Here is a 26201-nt window from a genome sequence, read left to right as displayed (position 1 = left end):
TGGAGGCAGTAAAACCCTGACGCTTTTGAGTTCTTTTCACGCAAATTTTTTATGAATAAAGAGTCATGTCATGACTTCAAAACAATGCTAATATGTTGGGAGATGGAAACTGGTGCTTTTGAACGTCAGCTTCACGCACATCCAGCGTCTTATCTATGGGTTTTCATGGACGATAATCGGTAGATCACGTGAAGAGGTGACACTGTGGTCCTTGGAGAGCCTTTAGCCGCTAACTCTTCTTCTCAACGTGCATCAGGGTGATATAGAAACACGTCCTCTTCCAGGCTTAACGTTTTATGTTGAATTTCTTAATTATTGCCCTGACAGTGGAAATGGTGATAGCTCTTCTCTCAAAGCCACTTTACTCATTTGTGGAGCTTTTGCTGCACACTTTCTTTTTTCTCGTCGTGATGGATGTTTTCCCTCCTATTTATATTTATGTAAAACAAGAAGCCATGGCTGGATAAGTTCATGTTCACAATCACCCTGAAGTGCTCGCTTTTGCGAATGGGAATGGGAATATATTACAGAGATATTTAACTATAGTAGCGCCGATAATTGTGGTCAACGTATATTGGAGAAAAACTTTTATTTCTCCCCATTTTCAATTGTTTTACTTCAATGATAGGTTTGATTTTAGGTTTAGAGATCAAAAGTATAATGCATATTTTATATTAGTAAAATTAATTAATATGTGTGTGTGTGTGTGTACAAAAAAAGAATAGAGTTAGAAAGACTCCTGTCTAAATGTTTTAAATGTCAGAGAAATGAATGAACAGGAACATTTCAAAACCAATTAGTGGTAAATTCTACACCTTTTTTTTCATAGTGAAGCTTGATTTGTCTGATTGCGATCTTATGCTCTTTCAACCGTCTTGAAGAATTAAAATTTCTAAATAAATCATTTATATTGCTATATAAAAGCTGTGAATCTCAGGCCGGTTTTTGCGCTGAAAGCCACAGGCCTGCTCTATTTATAGAGAAGCTTCTTCTAAAAGCCCCGGCAGGAGCAGGACTGGAGGAGGGTGTGTGTCGGTTCACACAAACACACCCTAAACTTTGAGAGGACAAGATTGAGTCAAAAGGTGTGAAACCACACGTCCGAGAGAGAGAGAGAGAGATGGACGCTTTTTCTGACGCATGAATACGTGGGGCTCAAAAAGAGCACGAATTCTCACAGAAATACATATACATTAATGTGCAGGACCGATCATACACTTCATGAATCTGTGCTGAATGATTCTGAGAGCCAATGTCCAAATACTGAAAAGAGTTTGCTTAGATAAAAGTAAATAAAACGTTTTATTCCAGGTAGTTGTCAAGCCAAAACTTCTCTTTTATTTTAATATTATGTATTATAATAACTAAACTCTCTCTCTCTCTCGCTCTCTCTCTCTCTCTATATATATATATATATATACACACACAACATAAGAAAAACTACTGCATTCACTTTAATGTTTCAGATCATTAAACAGATATAAATATCATCTTTGCAGAATTTCTGTAACTCGGCCACACTGGTCTGTTTCCGAGCCTGAAAACCCTCCAATGCTCTTTGACTACGTCGCTCCGAAGTCTTCGTTTCGTTTCTCTGGGGGTCTTGCTGGTGTGTTTTGGGTCATTGTCCTGCTGCAGAACCCAAGTTCACTTCAGCTTGAGGTCATGAACGGATGTAATGGGGGACCTGCTAAAAAATGTTTTAAAAATGATTAATAAATAAATAAATAAATAAATAAGGACAGGGGCCAACACTTTTTCACATCGCTGTATATTACCAAATACATATACCAAGTATATATTTGCATCTCTTTATCAGTCAATGAAACCTGTTTTGGAACATTTGTTGATTTATTCAAACATTTATTCATTTGTGTGTGTGTTCTACAAAATAAGCCATTTAATTATTGATTGATTGATTTTAATTTTTGAACTATTGAACTATCACTTTAAGATTCAACATCATAACCTCTAGCAGAAGAGATTAATGAGGCTTTATTATTAAGATATACACAAAAAGGTATATAGCAATTGACAGCAGGGTTTTCATTGTTCATGTGAGCTCTTTAAATCTAATATTTTTTCTTGTGAAACCATGTTCTGCAGCACCCACCCAGTAACAGTCTTTTACTGTATATTTCAACTGTCCTTTTACATTATTGACACACGATTTTCATATTTAAAGCTGTAAAGCCGCTTCGATGCAATCCGTATCATTAAAAACGCCGCATAAATCAAGGTGACCTGACTCATGAGATCAGGAGCTTCATCCAACATTGCACGTCTCCTCTTTAAATCATTAGTGGTTGTCATCCTCCAGCTCAGTTTGAATATTTTCAAAAAAATCCTTTTAGTTTTCACAAATCTTTAAGCATGTCTCAATCTGATGTGTGGGCTTGTCGTAAATCCCCAGACTTTAAATGTGCGACCTGGCGAGAAACGGGGGTTTCCTACGCAACTAACATTGTTTTCACACTTTTTTTTTTACTTGGCGAGTGCATTCTGACGCTGTGCAGTGGCACGGTTTATTTATAAAGCCGAGTTTAAAAAAAAAAAAACGAAACAAAACGCAACACTTCACTTTGATCGTAAGTTCAACTTCAGGTAAATTTAAGAAAGTGAAACGTAAAAGAAACCGACAAAAATACATTAAAGCAATCAGAATGCAACGGTTTACTCGTAAAGTAAACTTCGTGAGTGCAACGTCTAGGAAATGTATTTGACGTAAACATATAGTTTCCATGCAAACGTCTCTAAATCATTTTCAAGCGCAAACACGCTTCATCATTCAAACTAAGTAGCGCCGTCTGCTGTTCAGCACTGAGAGGACAGTGGTCTTTCTCAAAGATCTGACCAACTTTGTGAGTATATAAAAATACTACTACGTATGAGTTTCATACTGCGTATTTCTTACAAATCCAGCAGCAGCTCGCTGGCGTTTTATGATGTGAATGCGGCTATTGTGCGCAGGTCGTCATGGAAACCTCAAAGCAGCTTCTGGGGCCCCTCTGTGTCGAAGTTGGTGAGGCTGGACGCGTATTGTTGAGAAAACCAGCCTGCGCCGGACTCGAGTGCAAGAAAACCAAAGCATGAAGGTTGAGCTTTAGAGTTACAGTACATCGCAGTAAGTACATTTATCTTTATTGTTGCGTGTAGACCGTCTGCAGTTTTTGGGTTTTAAGTCATGCGTTATTTAAGCGCTCGCCTGACTGTCACATCACAACGTGTAAAATCAAGACTAGTTTTAATCGCATTAATAGAACATGTTTAAACAGGAAGCTGCAAACTTTAAATAAAGCAACAGCAACGCTTCTTATAGCAAGTATCTGGTTTTTAGGGGTGTTTGGTGAGTTAAATAATTGATTAAATACACGAGATAGATGATAAAATGAGTGAAAAAGTCCCACTTATGCACATTCAAAGGCGATGTAACACACAGAGTAGCATTACATCCTTCATATCTCCAAAGACTCTTTAGTGTTATCATATACAGTACATACACTTTTTTTTTTTGTCCACTTTAGACATTACTCTAACTATAAGTAACTTTGTAAATAAACTTTGTCAGTAAACTTAGTTTAGGGTTAGTAGAGTAATTTGACACATACTCGCAAAGTTTCTCATAGTCAGTATGTTGTATGTTGTGGACCCATCAAAATAAAAAGTTAGATATTACGCAGACAGTCTACTAATACTCTAATGACTGCTAGTTGACATGTAGTTACTGCAAAGTTACTTAGTGTCGTTAGTAGAATGTCTAAATAAATTGTTACCTAAAAGAAGACTTAACAAATTTTCAGCACAAGTTCACAACCAAACACACTTTTTTGAAGACATTTTTCTCACCCTTTACCATGTTCGTATTTGGCATAGAAATACTTCATGAATTCAAATCGATTTTTCTAAACTGTTTAGCATGACAGTCCAACTCAACAGGCATGAAATAAATGTCAAGTAAATGTATCTTGATCTAAGCCTTAAATTATTAATTTGTTAGAATTGTTAAATTGATTTGAAAGGTGTTTACAAAGATGTCTTCCTCTCTCTGACTGTAGATGTTCACGTTGTCCGAGCTGTGGTCCGGCGGTGAGCGTCAGGGTAGTTATAAGTTGCTGAAGCCGTGGTGGGAGGTCTTCATGGACTACCTTCTGGTGCTCATGCTGATGGTGTCCATCCTTGCCGGGACGCTCCAGCTGTCACGGGACGGAGTCGTGTGCGTCCCAGTGCACTCTTCTTCCATCAACTACAGCTCTCCCATGGAGCCTGTGTCTGATTCAATTTTTAATAGCAACCCAGAGTCACCCAAGATTTCTGTGAAGGGGCGACGTACCAACCTTGACTTCCAGCAGTACATCTACATCAGCCAGGTTTGCTATCACGAGGCATTGCCCTGGTACTCACGGTTTTTGCCATATGTGACCCTGCTCCATACGTTAGTTCTCCTGGCCAGTGGTTGCTTCTGGTTCCACTTCCCGCTCACGTCTGCTCGCGTCGAGCACTTCCTATCACTTCTCGCCAAATGTTGCGAATCGCCCTGGACAACAAGGGCCCTCTCTCTTACAGCCAGACTGGACACACGCTTCTCTGAGACAGAACAAGTTGTGCAACCCAAAGTTCAGGTAACAACTTCGTACAAAACACGAAAGTCAAGTCTGGATTCGGGGACGGACAGCCCCCTATTGGCGGGGACTGATAGTGTGTCCACTACAACGCAACCATCTCCGTGTCCCTCGACGTTGTCCCATTGCTCAACGCATTCTGCTATGTCACTCATAGAGCCGGTTCTGCCTGTCCAAGTTGTCCCAGACACTTCCAGACAGGGAGCCACGTTAGACCGCAGCGACAGAGAGCAGGCCAGAGCTCTGTTCGAGAGAGTGCGCAGGTTTCGTGCTCACTGCGAGAGTTCAGATGTTATCTATAAGGTAATGCCCAAAGCATGCTTACACCTTCTGATTAACACAAAAACAAGTTAATGTGCACATGCCACCTGCTTGTCAAAAAGATCAGATCGTGCATGCACTGTACACATGTACTGTTTTGATGATCAAAACAGTCTGCATCATATGCACACTATTCGGACCCTCACATACGGGTGAAAACTAATCTACTTTGATAACTGGTATACGTTGGCCTTAACCTGCAAGCCAGTTCTCATTCAAGCAAATTCTCATTCAGTCTCTTTAAACCATGGTGACAATTGCCCTTGCAGTTTAGAGGATGTAAAGTTTTTAAAATAATAATTTACAAATGCTGCGTTTGTTCCTGTAGGTGTACACTGCTCAAACGGTGTTCAAGGTTCTGAAGTTTATTCTGATTGTTAGCTACACCACTCCTCTCCTGGGCTCAATCTCTTTTAGTCACATTTGCCAACCTCGCTCTTCTGCTCTGACCGGCTACAGTGTCTTCCAGTGCAGTCACTCACTGTCCTCTGTCCTACGCAAGCTAATGCAGGCCTACGTCTTGCTGCTCTTCCTGTTTGGTCTGCTGGCCATCTATGCCCTGTCCTGGATCTTCCACAAGTATGGTGCCCCATGACGCGAGACGACTATGTCCATGTAGTCTGTAGTCTTTCTCCTTGTGCGAGTGTCTAGAGATTCTGGTGACTGGACTAACATGTCTGTTTGTGTTCCAAGAACTAAGAACTAAATAGAAATAGTTAGCGCCGGGCCACCTTTTCGGGGACATTAAAATTATTCCCATTCCTTTTTCTGCATAGGGATTTTAAACATCTTTTACAAGCATTTTAAGGCATGAACCAAACCAACCGTTTCCGAGGTGAATCAACACATTATAAACTTTATTTAAATCAAAAGCGTATTAGGAAATTGGACAAAAGCCAAAGAAGACAAAGGCACAAGACTGAACTGAATTTTTTAAATAAAATAAATACATTTAAAAAATTAATGGTTCATTATATTTACAAACATTTTTCTAAATCACTGTAAAATAACACTTGATTATTTAATTTGCAGAGCTTTATGGGAGTTGGCACATACAGATATAGAGCTCTTTGGTGCAATTTGCATGCAACAGACTTGTGAAATTTTCTCTTTTCACAATGAATTCAGCTATGTTTTTTTTTTAAATAAGCTGTAAAAGGATAGATTCAACAACTGCCTGCTTCAAGGCTGGGCAACTTCAGTCCTGGGCTCCAACTCTAATCAAAACCACCTACCTGTAGCTTTCTACTACAAAATATTAATTAGCTTGCTGAGGTGTGTTTAATTAGGGTGAGTGTGAAACTCAGGACAGCAGCCCTCAAGGCCCATAATTGCCCCGCCTTTGCCTATACCATAAATTAATCAATCTAAACTATGTGTCCCTATGAAGAAAATGAATGGAAATTAATGCGTTCTGTAAACTGAAAGAAATCTGTTCTGAAAATGATTGAATCTGCTTAGGTCTTTGAGGCAGTACTCTTTCCAGAGTCTACGTGAGAAAGGATCCATGCTAGATGTACCTGTACTTCATAATGACCTTGCCTTCCTCTTGCACATGGCCGACCAGTACGACCCTCTACTGGCCCAGCGCCTGTCTGTCTTCCTCTCACCGGTCAGTGAGACTCGACTTCTAGAAGAAAGTCTGGAGCGCCGTTGGGGAGCTGATCGCTTGCGATCAATGATCACGTTAGATCAGCAGGGACGCTCTCTGCTGCAGCTCGTGGCCCTTCCTCGTCTCCCAGGGGCCCTGTTCACCTTCAGCCAGCTAGAGGTGTTGAAGTTAGAACTTATCGGAGATGCCAAACTGACAGCACAAATATCTAACATGACCGCACTCAGGTATGTGTTTTAACCTCAGTTGCACCTAATTTTGCCGATAATTGAATTGCACATGATTCTGCAGTCAAACACAGACTCTCGTGTACAGAGAGTATAACATTCTTAGATATGACACATTTTAATCAGCATTCTCTTCTCATTAGAGAGATGCACCTTTACCACTGCACTGCATTAGTGGAGCCGGCTGCACTGCAGCACCTTCAAGAACATCTGGAGACTTTGCATCTAACCTTCACCCAAGCTGCAGAGATCCCAGTTTGGGTTTATTCCCTTCGAGGCCTGCAAGAGCTGCACCTCACTGGGAGGTTGAGCAATGAGGGTGGCATGGGGCGTGGATGGGGCCTTGGCAGCCTTCGACAACTGCGTCATCTCCGCATCTTGGTGCTGCGCGGCATGCTGCAGAAAGTTCCAGGGGAGCTGAGCGAATTGGCAGGGAGTCTGCTAAAACTGGAGATATATAACGAGGGCACCAGGTTAATGGTACTTACAGGACTGAGGCGTTTGACCGGACTGGCTGAAGTGCAACTGCAAGGATGCCAGTTGGAGAGGCTGCCATCAGCGCTGCTCGCGCTCACAGGCCTACGCAGTTTGGACATGCAACACAACAGTCTGCGTACTCTAGAAGAGCTGTTAGGATTGCAGCATTTGAGGCGTCTGTCCTGCCTACGACTGGCACATAACCGCGTTCTGGCTCTTCCGGTCAGCGTAGGAGTGCTGCGCTCACTGGAGCTCTTGGATTTGGCACACAATCAGATGCAAAACCTACCTTTGGCACTCTTTACACTGCATAAGCTGCGACGCCTGCTTTTGGCAGGAAACCTTTTGGAAGAGCTGCCAGCTGAAATCGGAGCCTTGAAGCTTCTTAGCGAACTAGACCTAAGTGGCAACAGGCTTGAACGTCTCCCCAAGGAACTGTTTGAAACGTGCATAGAGCTTCGCAACTTGAATGTTGCGAATAACTCTCTAGGGTCTTTGCCCACTGGTTTTGGCGGCCTGCCTCAGCTTTCGCGTCTGGATGTACGTGGAAACAGCCTAGAGCAACTGCCGGTCGAGCTGGGGTGTTGTTTTGGGCTTCGTGGAGGCGGTTTGCAAGTGGAAACCTGGCTGCTGCACACCCTACCTCGGCAGGTCAGGGATGTCCTACAGCAGCCCAGCTCTTGCCCGTCTTCTGAACCACCTTCACGACCTAATTCTGACTGCTTTCCTACCTTTTCAGCAGCTCAGTGGAGCTTCCACTCTGCACTGGAATCTCGGATATAAAACATCAGCTTCAGACTGAACTTGTGAAGAATATCTAACTAATATTACTAAAACTAGTCTGGAAAAGCCAGTTATTTCCCAAGACTTTAAATGTACCTCATAAGAATACACTCATAAGATAAATTAGAAACATGTTTCTATATTTAACCAGGTAACTGTCACTAGCCCAATTAAGACATTCTAAACCTCTCATTTTTGAAAAGCTAACTTTCATATTTGGTGACTAAACTTTTCGACTACTTTTTGTGCTTAAAGTTCAAAAACATAACATCCATTATAATTTTTTTTCTAAAAAACTTTTAAACCTAAAAACATACTGACAGAATCTCCATTTATGACAGAATGCAAACTATGCATGTTTGGTTGCTTTCTGCATGTCCTTTACAGTCCTAATATGGATCGCCGTATGTTGTTTTGAAGTATATTTTTTGTAAAATTGATTTTATTTAAAAAAGTTTTACATGTAGTGCAGTGGATCTTATATTTTCATGAACTTTATCGGTAAAATTTTTTCCACCTCCACAATAATGAGACAAAATTTAGTCTTTGCTCCAAAATATTCTAGACGTACAATTAATTAGTAGGTCTTTGTTTAAAAAGTAGGACTGACAGTTATAATCCACCATTAATATGAAACGTGAGATAGTTTTGCACACTCTATGTGTAAGATGAGATGTATAATTACACTAACTAAATAATAAAAACCATAACATAGCATTTTTTTGGTTTCATATACAGTACTGCTCAAACGTTTGGTCTAAAACCTCGAGATCTAAAGCTTATGCTGAAATGGTTGCATATACATGAATTACTTAACACAATTATCTAACTTTGTTTATTCTGTTACCTAATCAGTCTATTTTATTAATGTAATAACTAGACAAATAGAAAGAAAACTTTAGTTTACAATATTCGTTTACCACAACAAATTAATCTGAAATAATATCTGAGGTCATAGTGTAGTTATGGTATTTTTCCGCCATAATATTTGATTTGATTATTTTCCTTGATATGAAGCAACATGTCAGTCATGATATTACCCTGAGTTTTAAACCTAAATCATACCAAAATGTAAATAAACATTTCTGTCACTTACAAAAGTCCCGCCAAGCTCAGTCGCGCCCAACGCGAGCGCGATTTCAACGCCCCCAAGTGCCAGTACCAACGTCCAATCACGATACTGCCACATTTAAATTGGCACGCTCGTGAGCCAACGGGAGCCTGCGTTAAACCAACGGCCGCGTACGCTCCGCCAATCAGAGCGCGCGTTCTTCAGGAGGCTGGATTTCCGCGCGGTAGTATAAACTGCGGCCTGGCGCGTGCGGTTTGAGGCAACAGCTGCGTTCGTGTGTCCGTATTCCTCGCGCACCGTCACCTGAAGGTAACTATAATGTAGTTTTTTATTTTTATTTATTTTAGAAATGGATACGTTTCCTCATAACGTGTTTGTATTGTATATAACCTTGTAAGGGTATCCAACGGGCGAGCTTCATATGAGATCGAGGCGTTGTGTCATTGAGCGCGTTAGCAATGCTAGCTAACCGAAGCGAAAGCGCGTGTGAGCGCGTTTGTTATTTGTTAAGTTATGTGTAGCGGATATATTTTTTTAGTATTATGTTACCGCATTGTCGGGGTGATAAATCGTGCGAAACGTAAGCCCGCGTGCGGTTTAATTTTTTCGGTCGTTTTCTCGTGTAACGTTAACGTATGAAAATCGCTAAACGCCGGTCCATTGTCCGCCGCGCGTTTCTTACAATTAAACCAATTTCTCCGTTCTCTCTTTTAACGCGTTTTTTGGCATGACGGAATTTCGCATGTTTACGCAGGAAAAAGTACTTTAGACGTTCGTTACGTTGATTTTTGAGAGCTTCTTTTGGATATTGGTGGTCGAGGCCCATATAAACCGATTCGTTCACCGAACTAGCTGCCTAGCAACAAAAGATACCGTGCTGTTACCGTGTTTCTCGTGCATTGCTTTTTGTAATTTGTTCAAACTTGTGCGTCAAAAAGGTTTTTATATACGTGAAGCATTAACACAAAGCCAAGCGTCTACTTTTAAGTTTTGGGAGAATAAAAGAAATCAAAATGTGGGTGAGAAGTTGAGCGTTTATTGACTGAAATGTAAAAACGACAGGCACATTGACACGTACGTATTAAAATGTATATAAAACAAGCATGCAATTTTTATTGCAGCTTGCATTGTTAGACTGTGACCCGTTTAAAGGAGCGTTTTCTCAGTGGACCGGTGATTTTAATCACTTTCTCGCTTTTCTCTCCAGAATGGCTGAGAACGATGTTGACAACGAGCTGCTGGATTACGAAGAGGACGACGAGCCTCAAGGAGCCCCGGAGAGCGCCGCTCCGGTGGGCAAGAAGGAGGTGAAGGGCTCGTACGTGTCCATCCACAGCTCGGGCTTCAGGGACTTCCTGCTCAAGCCGGAGCTGCTGAGGGCCATCGTGGACTGCGGCTTCGAGCATCCGTCTGAAGGTAAGATGCTGGCTCCAGTCACGTGGGTTGTTTGTTGATTTTTAGCATCTTGAGCTAACCGTGTGTGTGTGTGTGTGTGTGTGTGTGTGTGTGCAGCACGAGTGCATCCCGCAGGCCATTCTCGGCATGGATATCCTGTGCCAGGCCAAGTCCGGTATGGGAAAGACGGCCGTGTTTGTGCTCGCCACCCTGCAGCAGATCGAGCCGGTGGACGGACAGGTTGGTATCAGTTTTGCCTTGTTTTGAAACCGTTACAGGTGCCGTGCGTTATTAGTTTGGAGTTACTGAACTCAGTTTGTTTAAACTGGAAGTTGTGAGCTAAGCGATGCTAGTAATTTAATTGGTAATTAATTTAGTAAGTGTAAAAGTTTTTGAAATATTTCAAAATAATTAAATATAGTGGTCGATTGAGAGGTTTTTTTTTTAATGCAGATATCTTGGAAACCAGGGTGGCGCTACAAAGCCTGTATTTATTTATTTGAATATATATTAAGTGTAAAAAAACCTTAAACTAATAAATATTAAACTTAAGTAAATATTGTAATTGCCCCTAATTAAAATATTCTTTAGTTAAGTCAAAACTTCATGCAATGATCACAAATTTATGTTAATCCCGGAGAGCTGGGAATGTTTTAATATTTCAGCAATTTGAAGCTTTTTCTTTAATCAACCAGGAACTAAGTTATTGAAGGTTGGTGTACTTGTGCATGTGTTGATTGTATAAATGAACGAACTGAACTCTTGTTGCGTTTAAATGCCATTTCAAATTAAAATCCAACAAAAACGATGTTTATCTGCATGGAATGTGACTGAAACGGGTTTAATGTTATTGAAGAGTCATCAAATGTCTTGGTTGCAGAAGATTCATGACTGTCTGTTACATAAAAATTTCAATATTAAAACCTTAAATCTTGAAGAGATCTTTAAAGCGTTTTGAATGAGAAAATGGCAAAGGATATTTAAATCGTAGTGGTGCTGAGAACGGTTTTGTCGAGAACATGTGCCCCTCGCTCTCCCAGAAGATGAAGTTGTTGATGTTCTTCAGGTGTCGGTGCTGGTCATGTGTCACACGCGCGAGCTGGCGTTTCAGATCAGCAAGGAGTACGAGCGCTTCTCCAAGTACATGCCCACGGTGAAGGTGGCCGTGTTCTTCGGCGGCATGTCCATAAAGAAGGACGAGGATGTCCTGAAGAAGAGCTGCCCTCACATCGTGGTGGGAACGCCGGGCCGAATCCTCGCCCTGGTCCGGAACAAAACCCTCAACCTGAAGAACGTCAAGCACTTCGTTCTGGACGAGTGCGACAAGATGCTGGAGCAGCTGGGTGAGCGTCCTGCCCGAGTCCGCTCTGAACTGTGCTGAGCTGAGAGTGTGTGTGGTTTTTAAAAGTCGTGTTTCTCTTTAGATATGAGACGTGACGTTCAGGACATCTTCAGACTGACCCCTCATGAGAAGCAGTGCATGATGTTCAGCGCCACCCTCAGCAAAGAGATTCGGCCCGTCTGCCGCAAGTTCATGCAGGACGTGAGTGTCGTTTTGGTGTAGTTTTTAGTTCAAGAATTAAAAGCAAGGTTCTGTAAACCTACATCAGTTTTGTGAGGTTTAAGTTGTACTTACTGTTGAGACCATTTCACCCAAACAACTCTTTACCAGGAAGGATCAACTCAAGCGAAATAAAACAAGTTCTTTGGCTTTTTGCTTCTAAGGACTGCGCTGTCGGGGGAAAAAGCAGGTTTCTCTCTTTTGCCTCCGAAGCGCAGATCACAAGTTGCTTTATTTATAGAGGACAGGACAAGATAAGAAAAAGCAAATGGCAAACAAGGGTTTCAAGCGCGTTCGTCGTTATCACTAGCTACATACCTTTTTGTGCGTCAGAATCTTCATTCCTTCAGCTTCTCTGAAGTCCAAGATAGAAGCATGTCATGACCTAGAACAAGAAATGCTATAACAGATGGAAGCTGAAACTGAACAGACACAACTCCAACATTTACTATAAAAAACATTTAAATCCAAATGTAACATTTTTTTCATTGAAGTCAATACAAAAAATTCCAACACTGTTCAACATTTTTTGGATAATATTTTCTCAGTTCAAGTAACTAAACCATTTCACTAAAAATTAATACGAAATATTGATTAAAACCATTTTAAATACCGGCAAAAATAGTATATTGTTTTTAGTTCAAAACAGTGCGATTTAAATTAAGTATGCGTCCATATTAGTCCTGATGATGATTTTCATGGAGCTCAAGGTCCACTTGCTTTTTCCAGATTCGTCATCCTAGAACTTCATGCACAGAAACCTTGCATACTGAGTCCAATGTTTTTGTCGCAAAAGTCTACAACGCGCACAGTGAGGAGGATTGTTTTCTTTTCTCCAATTAAAGAGGGACAAAAAAATGTTCTGTCTGTCCAATTGAGCTGGAAGGAGGCATTCGGGATTGTGGCGTCTGCTTGTACGGTTGGCTCTGAGTTAGGACTGCATTATATTAAGTGCCAAGATTTACCACCAAAGAACTGGCTTTACTGACAAGATATATAGTGCATGCGATATAGTGATGCATATAATGCAGTCCTACTCAGACCTTCTGAAACGTCTAATATACCCTTGCAAAGAAGCTGAAAATTAAACCCAGTCCCAATTATGAATGACTGTGAGGTCATGGGGTTTACGTTGTGGATTTCAGAATCAAGCGTGTAACGACCTTTGCTCTAAAGCACACAGAGCGTCCTGTCTGACGTGTGCTGTCTGTTTTCAGCCGATGGAGGTGTTTGTGGACGACGAGACGAAGCTGACTCTTCACGGTCTGCAGCAGTATTACTGTAAACTGAAGGACAGCGAGAAGAACCGCAAGCTCTTCGACCTGCTCGACGTGCTGGAGTTCAACCAGGCGAGTTCAGCACATCTGTGTTTCCAGAGCCACTTGCAAATGTTTTATAGATGAATCCTGACCCCCGTTTGCTCCGGTTTCGTCGTCATTTTTAAAGATTTATGCACTTATATTTTCTCAGCCTTTCATGTTAAAATGGTTAATCAGAAATTCTTGGGCTCGGATGCACGTTTCCTGTTCTTGAGTGCTTCTGCTGTTGTCCTGCAGGTGGTGATATTTGTGAAGTCTGTTCAGCGTTGTGTGGCGCTTTCACAGTTACTGGTGGAGCAGAACTTCCCCGCCATCGCCATCCACAGAGGAATGGCACAGGAAGAGAGGTGTGTACTTGACACTGAGTATCCTGTTATGTGTTGAAATGGTGACCGTTGACGAGTTGGGACACAGAAAAGGCTCCAAGACATCATGTCTAGTTTTACACTGGTTTGGTTTTAAGTCAATGCCTCCCTAGTGTTAAAGTAGCTGGGGTTTTTTTCTTTTAATTATTGGTTTTCAATTAAGAGTTTCATGACATGCAAGTGTATTTTGTGTGCCAAAAATGTTATGCAAAATGCTCTTAAAACCTCTTGACGTCATCAACGCCTGAAAAGTGCTACCTTTTTAAAACATGACAAATGTACTGTAAGCAACATTACCGTTTCTTGGTCAGCTTAGGGAAACCCAGATTTGTCACAATGCGTTACATTGGATGCCATTTTAAATTCTTACGTAATGCATAATGCAATTAACTTGCTTTTTATAAATATGGTGTTTTTTGTACTTTATGCATTCGTTTAGCTCTCCGGTATAGCTTGTTGCATTTATCTCATTTTGCAGCTTTACAACATTTAATCATTGAGCATGTAATATGCGTTGCTGAGTCTCGTCTCTGTCCACAGGTTGTCTCGGTATCAGCAGTTTAAAGACTTTCAGAGGAGGATCCTAGTGGCCACAAACCTCTTTGGTCGAGGAATGGATATCGAGAGGGTCAACATCGTCTTCAACTACGATATGCCAGAGGACTCCGACACCTATCTCCACAGGGTACGTATCAGTGTAGTCTCCCAAATGTTTTAGATCTCTGAAGTGGCATGTCTCTCACGGTCTCGTCCCGTTCTCAGGTGGCTCGTGCGGGTCGCTTTGGCACCAAGGGTTTGGCCGTCACGTTTGTGTCAGATGAGACCGACGCAAAGATCCTGAACGACGTGCAGGACCGATTCGAGGTCAATGTGGCAGAGTTACCAGAGGAGATTGACATTTCCACTTACAGTGAGTCTTGAGTCTCGTCTTAATATACCCTTTGAGCGTGAAGAAATGAACTCTGATAATCTGATTCCAAATTTAATGTAACCTGAGTGTGATTGAATTAATGACCATAATGTTGTCTGATGCTAATGTGGTCGTTGAAGTGAAGCTAGTTAATTGGATATTTTGAGGTTATTAGCATTGGCTGTCTCAGAGTTATTGTGCCGCTGTATTGTCCTCCTAAACTTGATTCTCATTGGTTTCTTGCCAGATGTTTTCATGAGGAAAATTAGCATTTGAAGTGACATTTTTTTTTTTTCTCTGTGCAGTTGAACAGTCCAGATGAAGGTGTTGATGTTTCCAGAGTCGCAGCTGTTGGATCACGGCAGGGCACAGAACCTCCGTTTTTAAAGCCTCCTTTTTACCTCAAACCCACAATTGTTTTTACTGCTTCACTCGGAGGACCGGGCGAGTTGTCTGTTTTGATTTTTGTCCTAAAATCATGTTCTGTTTTGGGTTTTAATGAAATTAAAACTTTTTATATACTACACCTTGACTTGCTGTGTGTCTGTCTTCTCAGAAGTGCCACTGTATGAAAGTGGTTTGTAATGGGTTTCCGAATGCTATTAGTGTAGTGCTTTACTCAAATCCTTAATGATGTTTTGTTAAACTTGAGACTTGTTGCTGATTACTGATGTCAAACCAACATAATTCTAGGACTTTAGGAAAATTTCTGTTAATGTTGCTTAGTTAAATGCAAGTACTGGCTTATTGCGCTTGAACTTGATGTAAGCTAAATGACTAGTCCGTTAATAAGGTTACAGCTGTTAGGAAGTACTTCAGTATAAGGCAATGATCACACACCTGCAGCAAATCGTTTTTAAAAGCCAGTTTATTTGAACGCTGAGTGGTTGTCTTGTGTTATGAGGTTAAAGCAAGTGAGAGGAACTTATACAAAACCATCAGACTCAAATCCAAGTAAATGTTTTCGTTTTGCTGTATTTATGAAGTTTAATCGCATGTTAGCTGGTTGCTAACATGTCTCACTTCCTGAGACATCGGCTATGGTTAAATCAGATTTTAATAATGCTTGATTGGTAATTAAAGAAACGGGTGAAGAATCTCACAAACGCACATTGGGACCATAAGATTGTCTCTGTTTTCAAGCCAGATGGAAAGAAAACCCTCTATGAGGTGCTCAGAGGTAATATTTCTTTGCTTAAATTAACTTTTAAAAGTTACTGTTTTTGAATCCATTCAGTCGATCTCCGGGTCTGGCGATAGCACTTTTAGCATAGCTTAGCATAGATCAATGAATCCAATTAGACCAGTAGCGTCGCGTTCAAAAATGACCAGAGAGTTTTGATGTTTTTCCTATTTAAAGCTTCTGTACTTCTATCGTGTACAAAGACTGGCAGGAAATGGAAAGTTGAGGAACTATACTCTTATTCCGGCGTAATAATCAAAGTTTGCTGCCATAACATCGCAGCAAGCATGTGCAATGATATCAGCCTAGAAAACCACAACTTTTCATTTTCCGCCGGTCTTAGTACCTGACTACAGAAGAGTTGTTTTAATTAGGAAAAACATCAAAACACTCTGGTCATTTTTGAACGCGATGCTACTCGTCTAATTGGACTCAATGATCTATGTTAAAAGTGTTATTGCTCACCTGGAGATCGGCTGAATGGATTCAAAAACAGTAAAACTCAACTTATCTCTGGGAGAGTTGGACCATGAGCCTATTTCTAAAAAAAAAAATGGGAGTGTTCCTTTAATTACCAAAGTACCTGGCATGATGAAATTAAAAAATGTAAAATTAAAAATTATCTAGGCACTTGTGACAATTTCCTGAACTCTAAGTTCGCGCCTCCGTCTTTGAATAACCTTGGTACAACTGTCCAACATAAGGGAACCTATGCTAATGATTTGATTAGCGTCAGATTATTACAGTTATTTAACACAAAACAACAGAAAGGGGTTTATTTCCATTAAGTTTACATGCAGCATGTAATTGACAGTTTATTCAGCCTTTCCACGACATAAAAAAAAATGCTTTTATAAACATGGCATTTGAAATGTAAAATGTATGCCATTTTACTCATTTGAGATGGAGCTTAAATAAAAAAAAAAAGTAGCACAATTATTTAGTGACCGCATGCTTTCTTCCTTCAAAATGTAGTTTTTTTTGTCTCAAAGCCTGTTCAAACTCTCATTCTTCAGGGCAGATGGTGCGACGTCACCTCCGTTGGTTCATGCACCAATGCCAGGCAGAAATAGAGACTGCAGCATTATAAAACACACAGACACCAGTGCCATTTGCACGAGGCTCTGCCATCACGTGGTAGATTACAGACCAGCGTTTGAAGGAACCATCCCACCCATTACTTTCAAATTACATGTTTACATCAGATGCTGGTGTTTTAAACATATTTTTATTGCAAACCAAAGGGTTACTGGGTTTCTTTCTGCCCCCAAAGAAGAGGATTGTAATTAGCCGGGAGCAGAGGAGCCGACATTTTGACGCCAGGGAGCGGCGGCACTTGGCAAATATCCCTCGGTGAGTTGATGGAGTCATGGGCTCACGAAACCATCAATCTCAGCATCGAGTCCACAAGCAGCTGAGTCAAACCTTGGGTAGCTTAAAACGACTTCCCATTGAGTTTCCTTCGTGTTTGCCGGCTGTTCTTTGAACATCGAGGCAAAGCATTCGCTAAAGAAGAAGTAAAGACCAGCTTGTGAAGCTGAGAGTCAGTTCCACCACATTTAGGCATCTAACCAGCGTCCCGCTGAGGCAAGTTTTTCCTTCAAACCTGTTTAAGTCTTATTGAGATACAGGTGCCTCAGAATGCATTACTGTTCGTGGTAAGGAGCAGTCAATCAGAAAATCCATTGTATATATTCACAACTGGGATTCATCCCATCCTGGATCCTGGCGGTAAGCACATCTATACTAAGGCTCTCGGCACAAGGGATTGGAAACCCAAAATTGCCCTTTTTTCCACATGGATTTGCGTTATAATAAGGCCTCGGCCTGGCGTCTACTCAGAGTTACACTTCGAAACGCTACTCTATTGAATGGGGAAAGATGTGGGGGCGGGTCTTTGGACAAACGAGGCGTTAATCAAGAAACTTGTGCATGTCGCCGTACAGCCAGCGTTGGGGCGGGAGCGCCGCATCGTTCAGGTGGCCACATTCGTCGTTGCATTTACAGGACTGCACGAACATGACGGCCCTCTCGAAGTGCTCTCCATCGGGGCAGGCGAAGAGCACGGGGGCCGTCCGAGTGCGGCGGGGCGAGCAGCATCGCCCGTCCAGGCACGTCCCACAGTAGTTTGGTCGGTAGAGGCGGGTGCTGCGGCAGCCAGCGTAGCGCAGGCGAAGAGGCTCTGGAGACTTTTGGGTGCGAGAGCATTTCCTCCCCTTCTGTTGAACGAAAATAAAAAGCAGGTTACACTCGCATTTGCAACGGAAAACAAGCGTGCGGCGAAAATGTAAGTGGGCCGAGGGGCCTATGCGACGTCATTTTAAACTAAAAATGGAAATCGTTAGTGTAGTGGCCATTCATTTTCAAGAAAGTGTTGGCTATTTTCAATACCAGGCCTCGCATACCCCCGCTCTCTATATTTTGCGCATCTTTCTATGTTAAAACACCTGATTCAGATCATCAGCTCGTTAGAAGTGAGCTGTGTTCCAATCGACATGCTCCCTACACAGCTTAGACATTTGTACTATGAGTGTAAACATTGCATTTATAATGTACCATTCCTAATATCTAATAATATTCAAGAATAAGCAAGGCTATATATAATGTTAAAAACAGACTGCAAGAGCAGCATTTCCATTGTGAAACTGGACTAAAAAGCCAAACGATGGTTGCATGGTTTAGATTTACGGACTTTCATATTGGTTAGTACCTGTTTGGCGCTGGTGCACCAACATAAACATGTAGTTTAGAAGCGGGTCTTTTTGGTGAAGCAAGTATGATTTCTCAACATGAACCGATCAGACCTTGTGGTTATTTTGCAGGTAATCTCAGGCATGTTTACCTTTATAGGCACAGCCACAGAACTACAGGGACGGACGCTGCAGAGTCTGGTTTCCTTCAGCAGCTTGCACTGCGCGTTCTCATTGGTGACCCGAGATGAAACGCCCATCCCGCAGCTGCGCGAACAAGGCGTCCAGCTTGTCGTCTGTGCAACACATTGCCGTCCGGCTTGCTTCCATGCTAGGAAGAAGTGAGAGAGATTGGGGTAAGTCGGCACACAGGCACCATTCAGCCAACAGGGAACACTGACGCACAGAGAAAGTGATTACGGCGCGCAGGGAAACAGCTGCCTGACAGAGGCACCGTGTGTGGGGCTGGTTCACAAGGATCTTCTGGAAAAGAAGCAGCGGGCTTCTAAACACAGGCCCCCACACAGAAACGCACGCGGGAGGAACGCCACAGCTCACATTGGGAGCGATTGTTAATTGAACCGAAACCCAAAGGCAGCCAAAGGGGGCGTTCACACAGGGCACATTCTCGCACTCTGCTGCACTATTTTTAATTGTTGATTTATGTAAACGCGCTAAACAGACGTCATTGATGGTGGCGATATCACAGCCTGAGCCAAGGTTATTATAGTTAAGCTGAAGCCGTGGAAAACACACTTTTGTACCTTGAAGTGCAATCTAAAACAATTTTTTAAGGCTTCATTTTCATGTAGTTTAACTTGGAGTATTGCAATGTATCCACGTTTGGCGCCAAGTATATATGGAGAAAATGTTGCTAATAGATATATAATCACAGCCCTGGTTGATCTCAGGTAGGTTTTATCTGGCTACTAAGTTTATGTTCAGTTGTTTTAATTTAAATGGCAATAAAAACAGCCTATTTATTGCTAGTGAGTAACAGAAGCCTGATAAAAATTGAGGAAAATTTAAAATGGCGCTTAGAGGCTTTTGCATCTGAAATCTTAAATTGTTTTGCACGTTTTCTGAAAATGTGTGTATAGATAGCCAGTGAGGCAGTACTCTTTAGAGGGTCTTTTTATGCAATTTTATCACTTTTTAGAACATACTTTCAGACACATGTTTCACTATGTTTTTGGAATAAAATGTTGTGTAAAGGCCCGTTCACACCACGCACAATAACGATAAAGATAACTATAAAGATAGATCTAAAAATCCTTCTCAGTATTAAAGAATAGCAGCGTGCACACCATAACTATATGAACGATAAAAACACTGACAACCATACAGAATCAATCCTGCTTTCACATGCTTGAGAATGCCCTTGAGCTTATAATAAACAGACGATATTGTTCGACACAAATATAGTTATTATATGTTCTTGGTGTGAACTTGCCTTAAATCATATCAATGATGCAAAAACCCCTGTAGTCTGAAAGAGGACATATAGTGGAAGCAAAATAGCCCAATATCTCAAACAAGTTAAAAAAATACAGATTTTTCCTTAAACGAATGGCCTTTTAAATAGGCTTGCATTTACAAGTTACTCAAAACTGTCATGCTGCTTTGCATCCAATAAATAATTCATTGCATGAAAAAAAAAAATTGTTCATATGTTCTAGATTCATTGCATGTAAAAGTAAAACATAATTTTTTTTTTAATTTATAAAAAAGTTTTGTTTTGTTTTGCTTTGTTACCATTTTGACGATTAGAGCTTACGACTCATGAAAGTCAAAAGTCCGGTATCTCAAAATATTAGAAACATTTCCTAAAATCAGTGGTGCCCAATCCTGCTCCCGGACGAAAGATTTACAAAACAGAGAAGTTCAAGTTCGTTAAAGTATGTTCTTTTCTCCTTCAGCACAAACTCTAGCTCTGCTGAGGCTTCAGCTCGTCTGGATTGCCGGATCTGTTCTTTGTCTTTCTCTCAGGTCAGGCTCGTTGTCTGAGGGAAATTAGCATCTCCATAAAGCTTGTCAGCAGATGGAAGCATAAAGGGCTCCAAAATCTCCATGTAGACGGCAACAACGATAAAACACTATGTAGCAACACCAGCAGACGTTATCCATCACCAACTTCAGAAACCTCACCCTGGACGTCAAGCAGCTTGGATTCTGTTCCTCTCCACACTTCCTCTGGACTCCAGACCTTGATTTCCAAACAAAATGCAAAATTTACTTTTACCTGAAAAGAGCGCCCCGGACCACCGTGTAACAGTCCAGACATGTTTCTCCTCAGGTAAGATGATTCTGGTGTGGTTTCTGTCTCAGAAGTGTCTTGGCAGCCCTTTTCCTGAAGACTCTTGATGCAGCGTTCTCGAGCTTGAGCTCAACACCTTTTCCTTCCCAATTTCTTCCTTTCAGTCAACTTTGCATTTACTATGCTTTGATACAGCACTCTGCGAACACTCTCTTTTCAGCAGTGACTTGCCCTGTTGGTGGAGGACGTCAGTGATTGTCTCCGGGGACCCTTGCCAAGTCAGCAGTCTTCCCCATTATTGGGGTTTTTAAAGAGCGAGAGATACCCAGACTGTAAACTCTAGAAATGGCCATTTAATGAAACTCAGACAACATTTTCGAGATGCTGTTCTTTTGACTTTCGTGAGCCGTAAGCGCTAATCACGTCCAGTGAATCTAGAATATCTAGAATATACGAAAGTTTAAATGACCGAAAAACCGAACCTTTTCCCAATATTTGCATGTTTTGAGACGCGTTGAGTCGTAGTTACCAAACGCTGTGGGGACACACAGAACAGCGCCCTCACCTGGCAAATGCTTTCGGCTGCGTGGTTTCTCCCACTTTTTCTCCAGCTCTATGAGCTCGTTGCTCAGGGCGTCTTTGGGCTTGCGGGGGTACGGCTTCGGTCGGGGTTTCTTGTAGGCGTGGAGGTCGGGGAACAGATACGGAGGCGGCTGCGGCCGTCTGAACACCGGCGGGAGGACGGAGGACTCGCTGTGACAGTCCACGCTGAGGCAGCACTGGCCGGGGATTTTGACCAGTCGGGGTGCGGGACAGGAGGCCGACGCCAGAGGGATATCAGTGGGGCACAGGGGCACGCAGCCCACCGCCCCGTCGATGCAGGTGCACTGGTGTTTGCAGCCCGCGCGGAAGTTTTCTCCATTCTGATACATGCGGCCGTTGTATTCACAAGAGCGGCCTTCCAGTTTGGCTGAAAAGACAAGGGAAAGACTCAGCGGAGGCGATTAATGTTAAAATCAGGCGAAAGCTAGTCTGGTTGGAAGCTTGGAATTGCAGCTACTTGTGGAATCGAATGTTTCAAGGATTGTCTTCGGGATATTTGCAAATAAATGCAAATAAAGGCTACACGCGAATATTGTTTTTTTTTTTCAATAAGCGTTGTTTTATTAAAATTTTTATTCAATTTTGAAATCATTTAAAATCATCAGATTTATTGCTGTGGTAACTGTTTTTTGAGTATTTTATTTCCTTTTATGTAAAGCACCATGAATTACCTATATATACTTGCCTTGCTTATGTTCACAAACATGGCATAATAACGCGGTGCCAAGCTCGAATTTCCAGCGAAAACCTAATCGTACCACTTAAAAACATTGTTGCAAGATTAGTGTTGTGAAGGGGAATAAAGTAAGGGGATAGATAGCTTTCAGCATCATGCACTTGCTCAAATATTGATTTTGGATCATGTTTACCAAAAAAAAAAGTTACAGAAGTGTTAATAAATGAATGTTGTGTTTTTTTAGTGTGTAAAATGGTGTACCGGTTTACAGTGAGTGTTCTCAGAATGTTCTTCAAGTAAAGTTAATAGAACGTTCATTATTTAGGCACTTCATTATTTATACATTTACATCCCAACATTTTTTAAATGCACTTTTATATTGCAATAATTTCACATTCGGTTTTCCAGTGAATGTTTTCCAACATGTGCTATATTTTTGATATTTATGTATTGGCATCTTATTTTGACTCAAGGAGAGTATCACAAATAAACTATTGATGTCTCTAGAGAATTGTTTTTTTTCCCCCAGCATTTAACCATGGACCGTAGCAAGTCAGCATTACTTTATAAGTGAAGGCTTTCAATTTGAACACTTTTTTTAGACTTAGAAAAATACCAACTTCTAATTTAGGTGAACTTGTAGAGCGTTTTATACATTGTCGTTTGTTTAGTTTTTTTTAAGCATCCTATTATTGTGTCGGAGTCCCCAGATTCAAATGCATCTAAGGTCAGAAAACATCATAACATTTTTAGAATAAACATTTAATTTGAAATGAAATACAGACGGATCCTTCAAGCTACAAAAGTGATTGATTTCCTCTTGTTTTTTGGAGCTTTGTTTAACAGACATCACGTCAGGTTATTTGGCTGCCATTTTTTTTAAGAGCTGCCGCTGCTGAAAGTGACGTCGTTTCATTTGCGTTTTAATTGTAATGCCATCGTTAAACGCTAGCGGCTTTCCAGTAAAAATGTCTTAGCATTCCTTAGATGAACTACCGTTAATTTTGACGTCTTCCAAATAGTTTCTTTGCGTTCCTATCCAGAAGATGACCTGCACCGAGTGACAGTAAGGGGTTAAACGGAGATTGACACTCTATCCTTTGCTTTTATGAGAGAGGCTCTATGTTTAGGGCAGAGTGGAATTTTGACTTGTTTACAATGTCGTTGAGCGTCAGATAGTCTTTGGGTGTGCGAGACGCCCCTTAAAACCCCCCTGTAGTCCAACTCAAATAACTGACTTAATATAGAAACCAGCCCAGTGCACAAAATATCCTCTGTATGTGAGGAAATGAACGTGTGTGTCTTAATAACTGTTAGCCCTGAAGCCCAGGATGAGCAAACTACATCAGTCCTCTGTCATTCAGTTCATTATTATTTAGTGATGGAAAGTTACTTGAATTAATCAAAACTTTTCAACATGTGTGCACGATAATTGTATAGAGCGTTTTGATTATATTTTTGACAATATATCCTATATTAAAATGGACATTTTACAAGGTTTCTTGGGGGGTGAAATTTCCAGTAGCCAAACAAAAAATACACGTTTAAATTAATTTTGCATTAATATATCTTGTTATATATGTAGGTTAATAAAAACGTATTTAAATGTATTGTTTTTGATTTAAATGTTTTGTTTCTTGTTATCTAATTAAATCCATTTGCATCATCATCGCTATCATATTTTGTGATAACGCTAATGCAAAATCATTATAAATGTATTTTCATGTGCGTGAAGTAAATATTTAAATTTGCATTATTAATTTAATACGTATTAAACTGCATATATTGTAGTATATGCAAATGATATATCCTAATAAAAATAAATGTAACAAAAATCATTTTTATCTTATGTTATATATACACACACACACACACACACTATTGCAAATGAATTTAAATCTTTAGAGATTCCAAACATCAAAGCTTTTGGTTGCCTCACCTCGGCAGATTCCGTGGATACTGGCCACGTCGTTGCCGTAGTTACACTCCAGGCCCTTGTGATGGTCACAGGGCTTGTCTTCATGGCAGTCGTCGTTCAGCTGGGCGGCACACACCTTACAGCAGCCGCAGGCGTCGGGCACGGCGCTGACGCCCGGCGGGCACACGGCTCGCTCCGCGGGACACGCACACGGCTTCGGACACCTCGCTCGCACCTGCAGGCCGGACACACACACACGGCTCAGTCTGACTGATGAACACCGCTTAAGAGCGTTTAGGGATACTTCACCCAAGAAGAAAGAAATCTGTCATCTCGTTCTATGTAGCCCAGTTTGTTTTATTGGCTGCACTTATTGACATTATTTATAAATACTGAACAGTTTCTCACAGTGCTCTTCAACGTTGTCTGGTCTTTAATGTCCTTCAGAACAAAAAATATTCTACGCTGTTCATAGACATTTTAAGTGGATGTTCATCTGACATTTCACTACGTGTCTTAAGCAGCACGGGTATATTTGTAGCAACGGCCAAAAAAATAAAAATAAAATAAATAAATATATATATATATATATGGGTCAAAATGATCCATTTGTTTTTTTTTGACACAAATCTTTTGGATATTTGGATATATGTCCCATAAAATCTTTTGTAAATTCCCTACTGTAAATATTTATTAAAACTTAATTTTTGCTTAGTAATATGTATGGCTAATATCTTAATTTGGACAGCTGTAAATGCAATTTTCTCTTTTTTTTTTTTCAATATTTAGATCTTTTCATTCTCAGATTCCAGATTTTGAAACGGTTGCATTTTGGAAAGCTCATTTATTCAGATGATGTTTTGTGGTCCAGGGTCACACATAACGTTCGAAAATGGCAAAACTAAAAATGTGTAATAAGAAATATGAACTTACATCCGGATTTGGTACGAAGCTAAACAAAATAGTTGTTTTTTTATGTAGTATACAGTGTGTGTGTACAATATATATGTGTGTGTGTATAAAGACAAAATCATTTATATATTTAAGGAATACTTTTTATTTTTATTTTGGATAAGCTTTATATTTTTGCACATTGCTATTACCATGACTAAATTATTTTCATTTTTGCCATTTTTTTAAATATAGAGAACGTCCAAAAATGCGTGACGTATCTAAAAAAAAAAAATTAAATGAAAATTTATGATAAAATGGTTACAATTAACAGCATCCTTAGGTCACATTTTGATACATTGTTACATTTTTTGAAAATGTTACGTGAAAATTCCACAAACGTTAAAGGAACGTTACTTTTTGGAAGTTCTCTGAACATTCCAAAAAAGAACAAGGGAAAAAAAATGAGGTATGACATTCATGTGCTGCTTTATTTTATGATTGTATAACGTTTTTAAAGACGAGATAACGTTGAGTGAATGTTCGGATAACGTTGGGGCAACGTTACGAGAACGTTTTCCACAATGTAAGTTCTCACTGGGAAAGTAGCGTTTCTCCATTCCAAAGGGCTTTTCCATTAAAGCCAATTTCCATGGGATGGTTTCCGATAGTGCCGCACCTGTTCCCCCCGGCCTCTCCATCGCTGTGTGAAATACCCCGCCGGCCCCTCAGAGAATGACCGCCGCGCCAGGCATCTCAGACTCAGAGGAGGCGAGCCCGAGCCGCTCGGGACCCATATGTGGATCTGAGATCAAAGCATAACTCGGACCCTCCCCGAGCGGTTCTGGGGCCAGCCGAGCGGACGGAGCGAGATGGGGACCGGAGTGTGGTGCTGTGGTTATTTTGAGCCCGCGCTCGTCTATTTCCGAACAGCAGAAGCCACGAGGACGATCACACTCTATATATACTCTATATATATCATGGGTAGTTGACCAATAAAAATTGTCCTAATTACAGGATCGTTTTGTGCTGGAGATTATTTTTTGTTTTGCTTTGCACAGTTATTTATGCATAATTATAACGTAATAACGACTGGTATGTTTGCGTCTGTTTTTAATAGGTTTATTATGACTTACCGTCGTGCAGACGATCAACACAAACACCACCACACACATTAAATCCCTCATCTTCCTCATACACCCCTCAGTGTCCACAGAAAATGAGCAGTGCAGGATCTCAGCGTTAATAATCCAGAAAGGCGCGTTTATTCCGGTGTGATCGTGTGAATGATTCGGGCACTGGAGTTTCTAACGCTTGTTTTC

The 26201-nt window shown here is 41.0% G+C and overlaps 3 protein-coding genes and 1 long non-coding RNA gene across 6 annotated transcripts; 3 read left to right on the top strand and 1 right to left on the bottom strand.

Annotated features, from left to right (window-relative positions):
• The first annotated feature begins 2390 nt into the window (after positions 1–2390).
• On the top strand, positions 2391–9123 carry si:ch211-106h11.1 (volume-regulated anion channel subunit LRRC8D). 3 transcript variants are annotated; one of them, XM_043235428.1, is made up of 7 exons: positions 2391–2861; positions 2971–3124; positions 4056–4922; positions 5269–5519; positions 6402–6779; positions 6923–7907; positions 7999–9123. In XM_043235428.1, the coding sequence occupies exons 3-7, from the start codon at positions 4056–4058 to the stop codon at positions 8056–8058; spliced, it is 2541 nt and encodes an 846-aa protein (XP_043091363.1). In that variant the 5' UTR covers positions 2391–2861; positions 2971–3124; the 3' UTR covers positions 8059–9123. The 3 variants fall into 3 exon arrangements, with proteins under 3 accessions (XP_043091363.1, XP_043091362.1, XP_043091361.1); XM_043235427.1 differs by having other exon boundaries at positions 7996–9123; XM_043235426.1 differs by having other exon boundaries at positions 2392–2861; positions 6923–9123.
• A 150-nt stretch (positions 9124–9273) lies between these two features.
• On the top strand, positions 9274–15185 carry ddx39ab (DEAD (Asp-Glu-Ala-Asp) box polypeptide 39Ab). Its single transcript, XM_043235429.1, has 10 exons — positions 9274–9420; positions 10319–10527; positions 10619–10746; positions 11573–11849; positions 11931–12049; positions 13285–13416; positions 13624–13733; positions 14292–14436; positions 14514–14661; positions 14967–15185. Exons 2-10 carry the CDS (start codon positions 10320–10322, stop codon positions 14981–14983), a joined length of 1284 nt encoding a protein of 427 aa, XP_043091364.1. The 5' UTR covers positions 9274–9420; position 10319; the 3' UTR covers positions 14984–15185.
• Positions 15186–16597: 1412 nt separating this feature from the next.
• si:ch211-106h11.3 (CCN family member 1) lies at positions 16598–26201 on the bottom strand. The gene is made up of 5 exons (XM_043235918.1): positions 26016–26201; positions 24010–24223; positions 21357–21761; positions 18687–18865; positions 16598–18063 (listed from the first exon to the last, which is right to left on the bottom strand). Exons 1-5 carry the CDS (start codon positions 26073–26075, stop codon positions 17758–17760), a joined length of 1164 nt encoding a protein of 387 aa, XP_043091853.1. The 5' UTR covers positions 26076–26201; the 3' UTR covers positions 16598–17757.
• LOC122342126 lies at positions 17060–21350 on the top strand. Its single transcript, XR_006250527.1, has 3 exons — positions 17060–17197; positions 18695–18890; positions 20524–21350. It is a non-coding gene; the product is annotated as an uncharacterized LOC122342126 (long non-coding RNA).

Source organism: Puntigrus tetrazona, chromosome 3 (genome assembly GCF_018831695.1).
Source record: "Puntigrus tetrazona isolate hp1 chromosome 3, ASM1883169v1, whole genome shotgun sequence".
NCBI classification, from domain to species: Eukaryota; Metazoa; Chordata; class Actinopteri; order Cypriniformes; family Cyprinidae; genus Puntigrus; species Puntigrus tetrazona.
Note: the sequence above shows the minus strand (reverse complement) of the source record. Positions and strands in the feature narration are given on the sequence as shown.

What these genes read in the sequence shown, in the direction of transcription:
- ddx39ab (XM_043235429.1), top strand. Translation starts at nt 10,320, where the DNA reads ATGGCTGAGAACGATGTTGACAACGAGCTGCTGGATTACGAAGAGGAC. An exon ending in CTTCGAGCATCCGTCTGAAG is followed by an intron (nt 10,528 to 10,618) that starts GTAAGATGCTGG and finishes TGTGTGTGTGTG; the next exon opens with TGCAGCACGAGTGCATCCCG. An exon ending in CAAGATGCTGGAGCAGCTGG is followed by an intron (nt 11,850 to 11,930) that starts GTGAGCGTCCTG and finishes GTTTCTCTTTAG; the next exon opens with ATATGAGACGTGACGTTCAG.
- si:ch211-106h11.1 (XM_043235426.1), top strand. Translation starts at nt 4,056, where the DNA reads ATGTTCACGTTGTCCGAGCTGTGGTCCGGCGGTGAGCGTCAGGGTAGT. An exon ending in CTGTCCTGGATCTTCCACAA is followed by an intron (nt 5,520 to 6,401) that starts GTATGGTGCCCC and finishes GAATCTGCTTAG; the next exon opens with GTCTTTGAGGCAGTACTCTT. An exon ending in TCTAACATGACCGCACTCAG is followed by an intron (nt 6,780 to 6,922) that starts GTATGTGTTTTA and finishes TCTTCTCATTAG; the next exon opens with AGAGATGCACCTTTACCACT.
- si:ch211-106h11.3 (XM_043235918.1), bottom strand. Translation starts at nt 26,075, where the DNA reads ATGAGGAAGATGAGGGATTTAATGTGTGTGGTGGTGTTTGTGTTGATC. An exon ending in TGTTGATCGTCTGCACGACG is followed by an intron (nt 24,224 to 26,015) that starts GTAAGTCATAAT and finishes TCCGGCCTGCAG; the next exon opens with GTGCGAGCGAGGTGTCCGAA. An exon ending in CAGCCGAAAGCATTTGCCAG is followed by an intron (nt 18,866 to 21,356) that starts GTGAGGGCGCTG and finishes ACTTCTTCCTAG; the next exon opens with CATGGAAGCAAGCCGGACGG.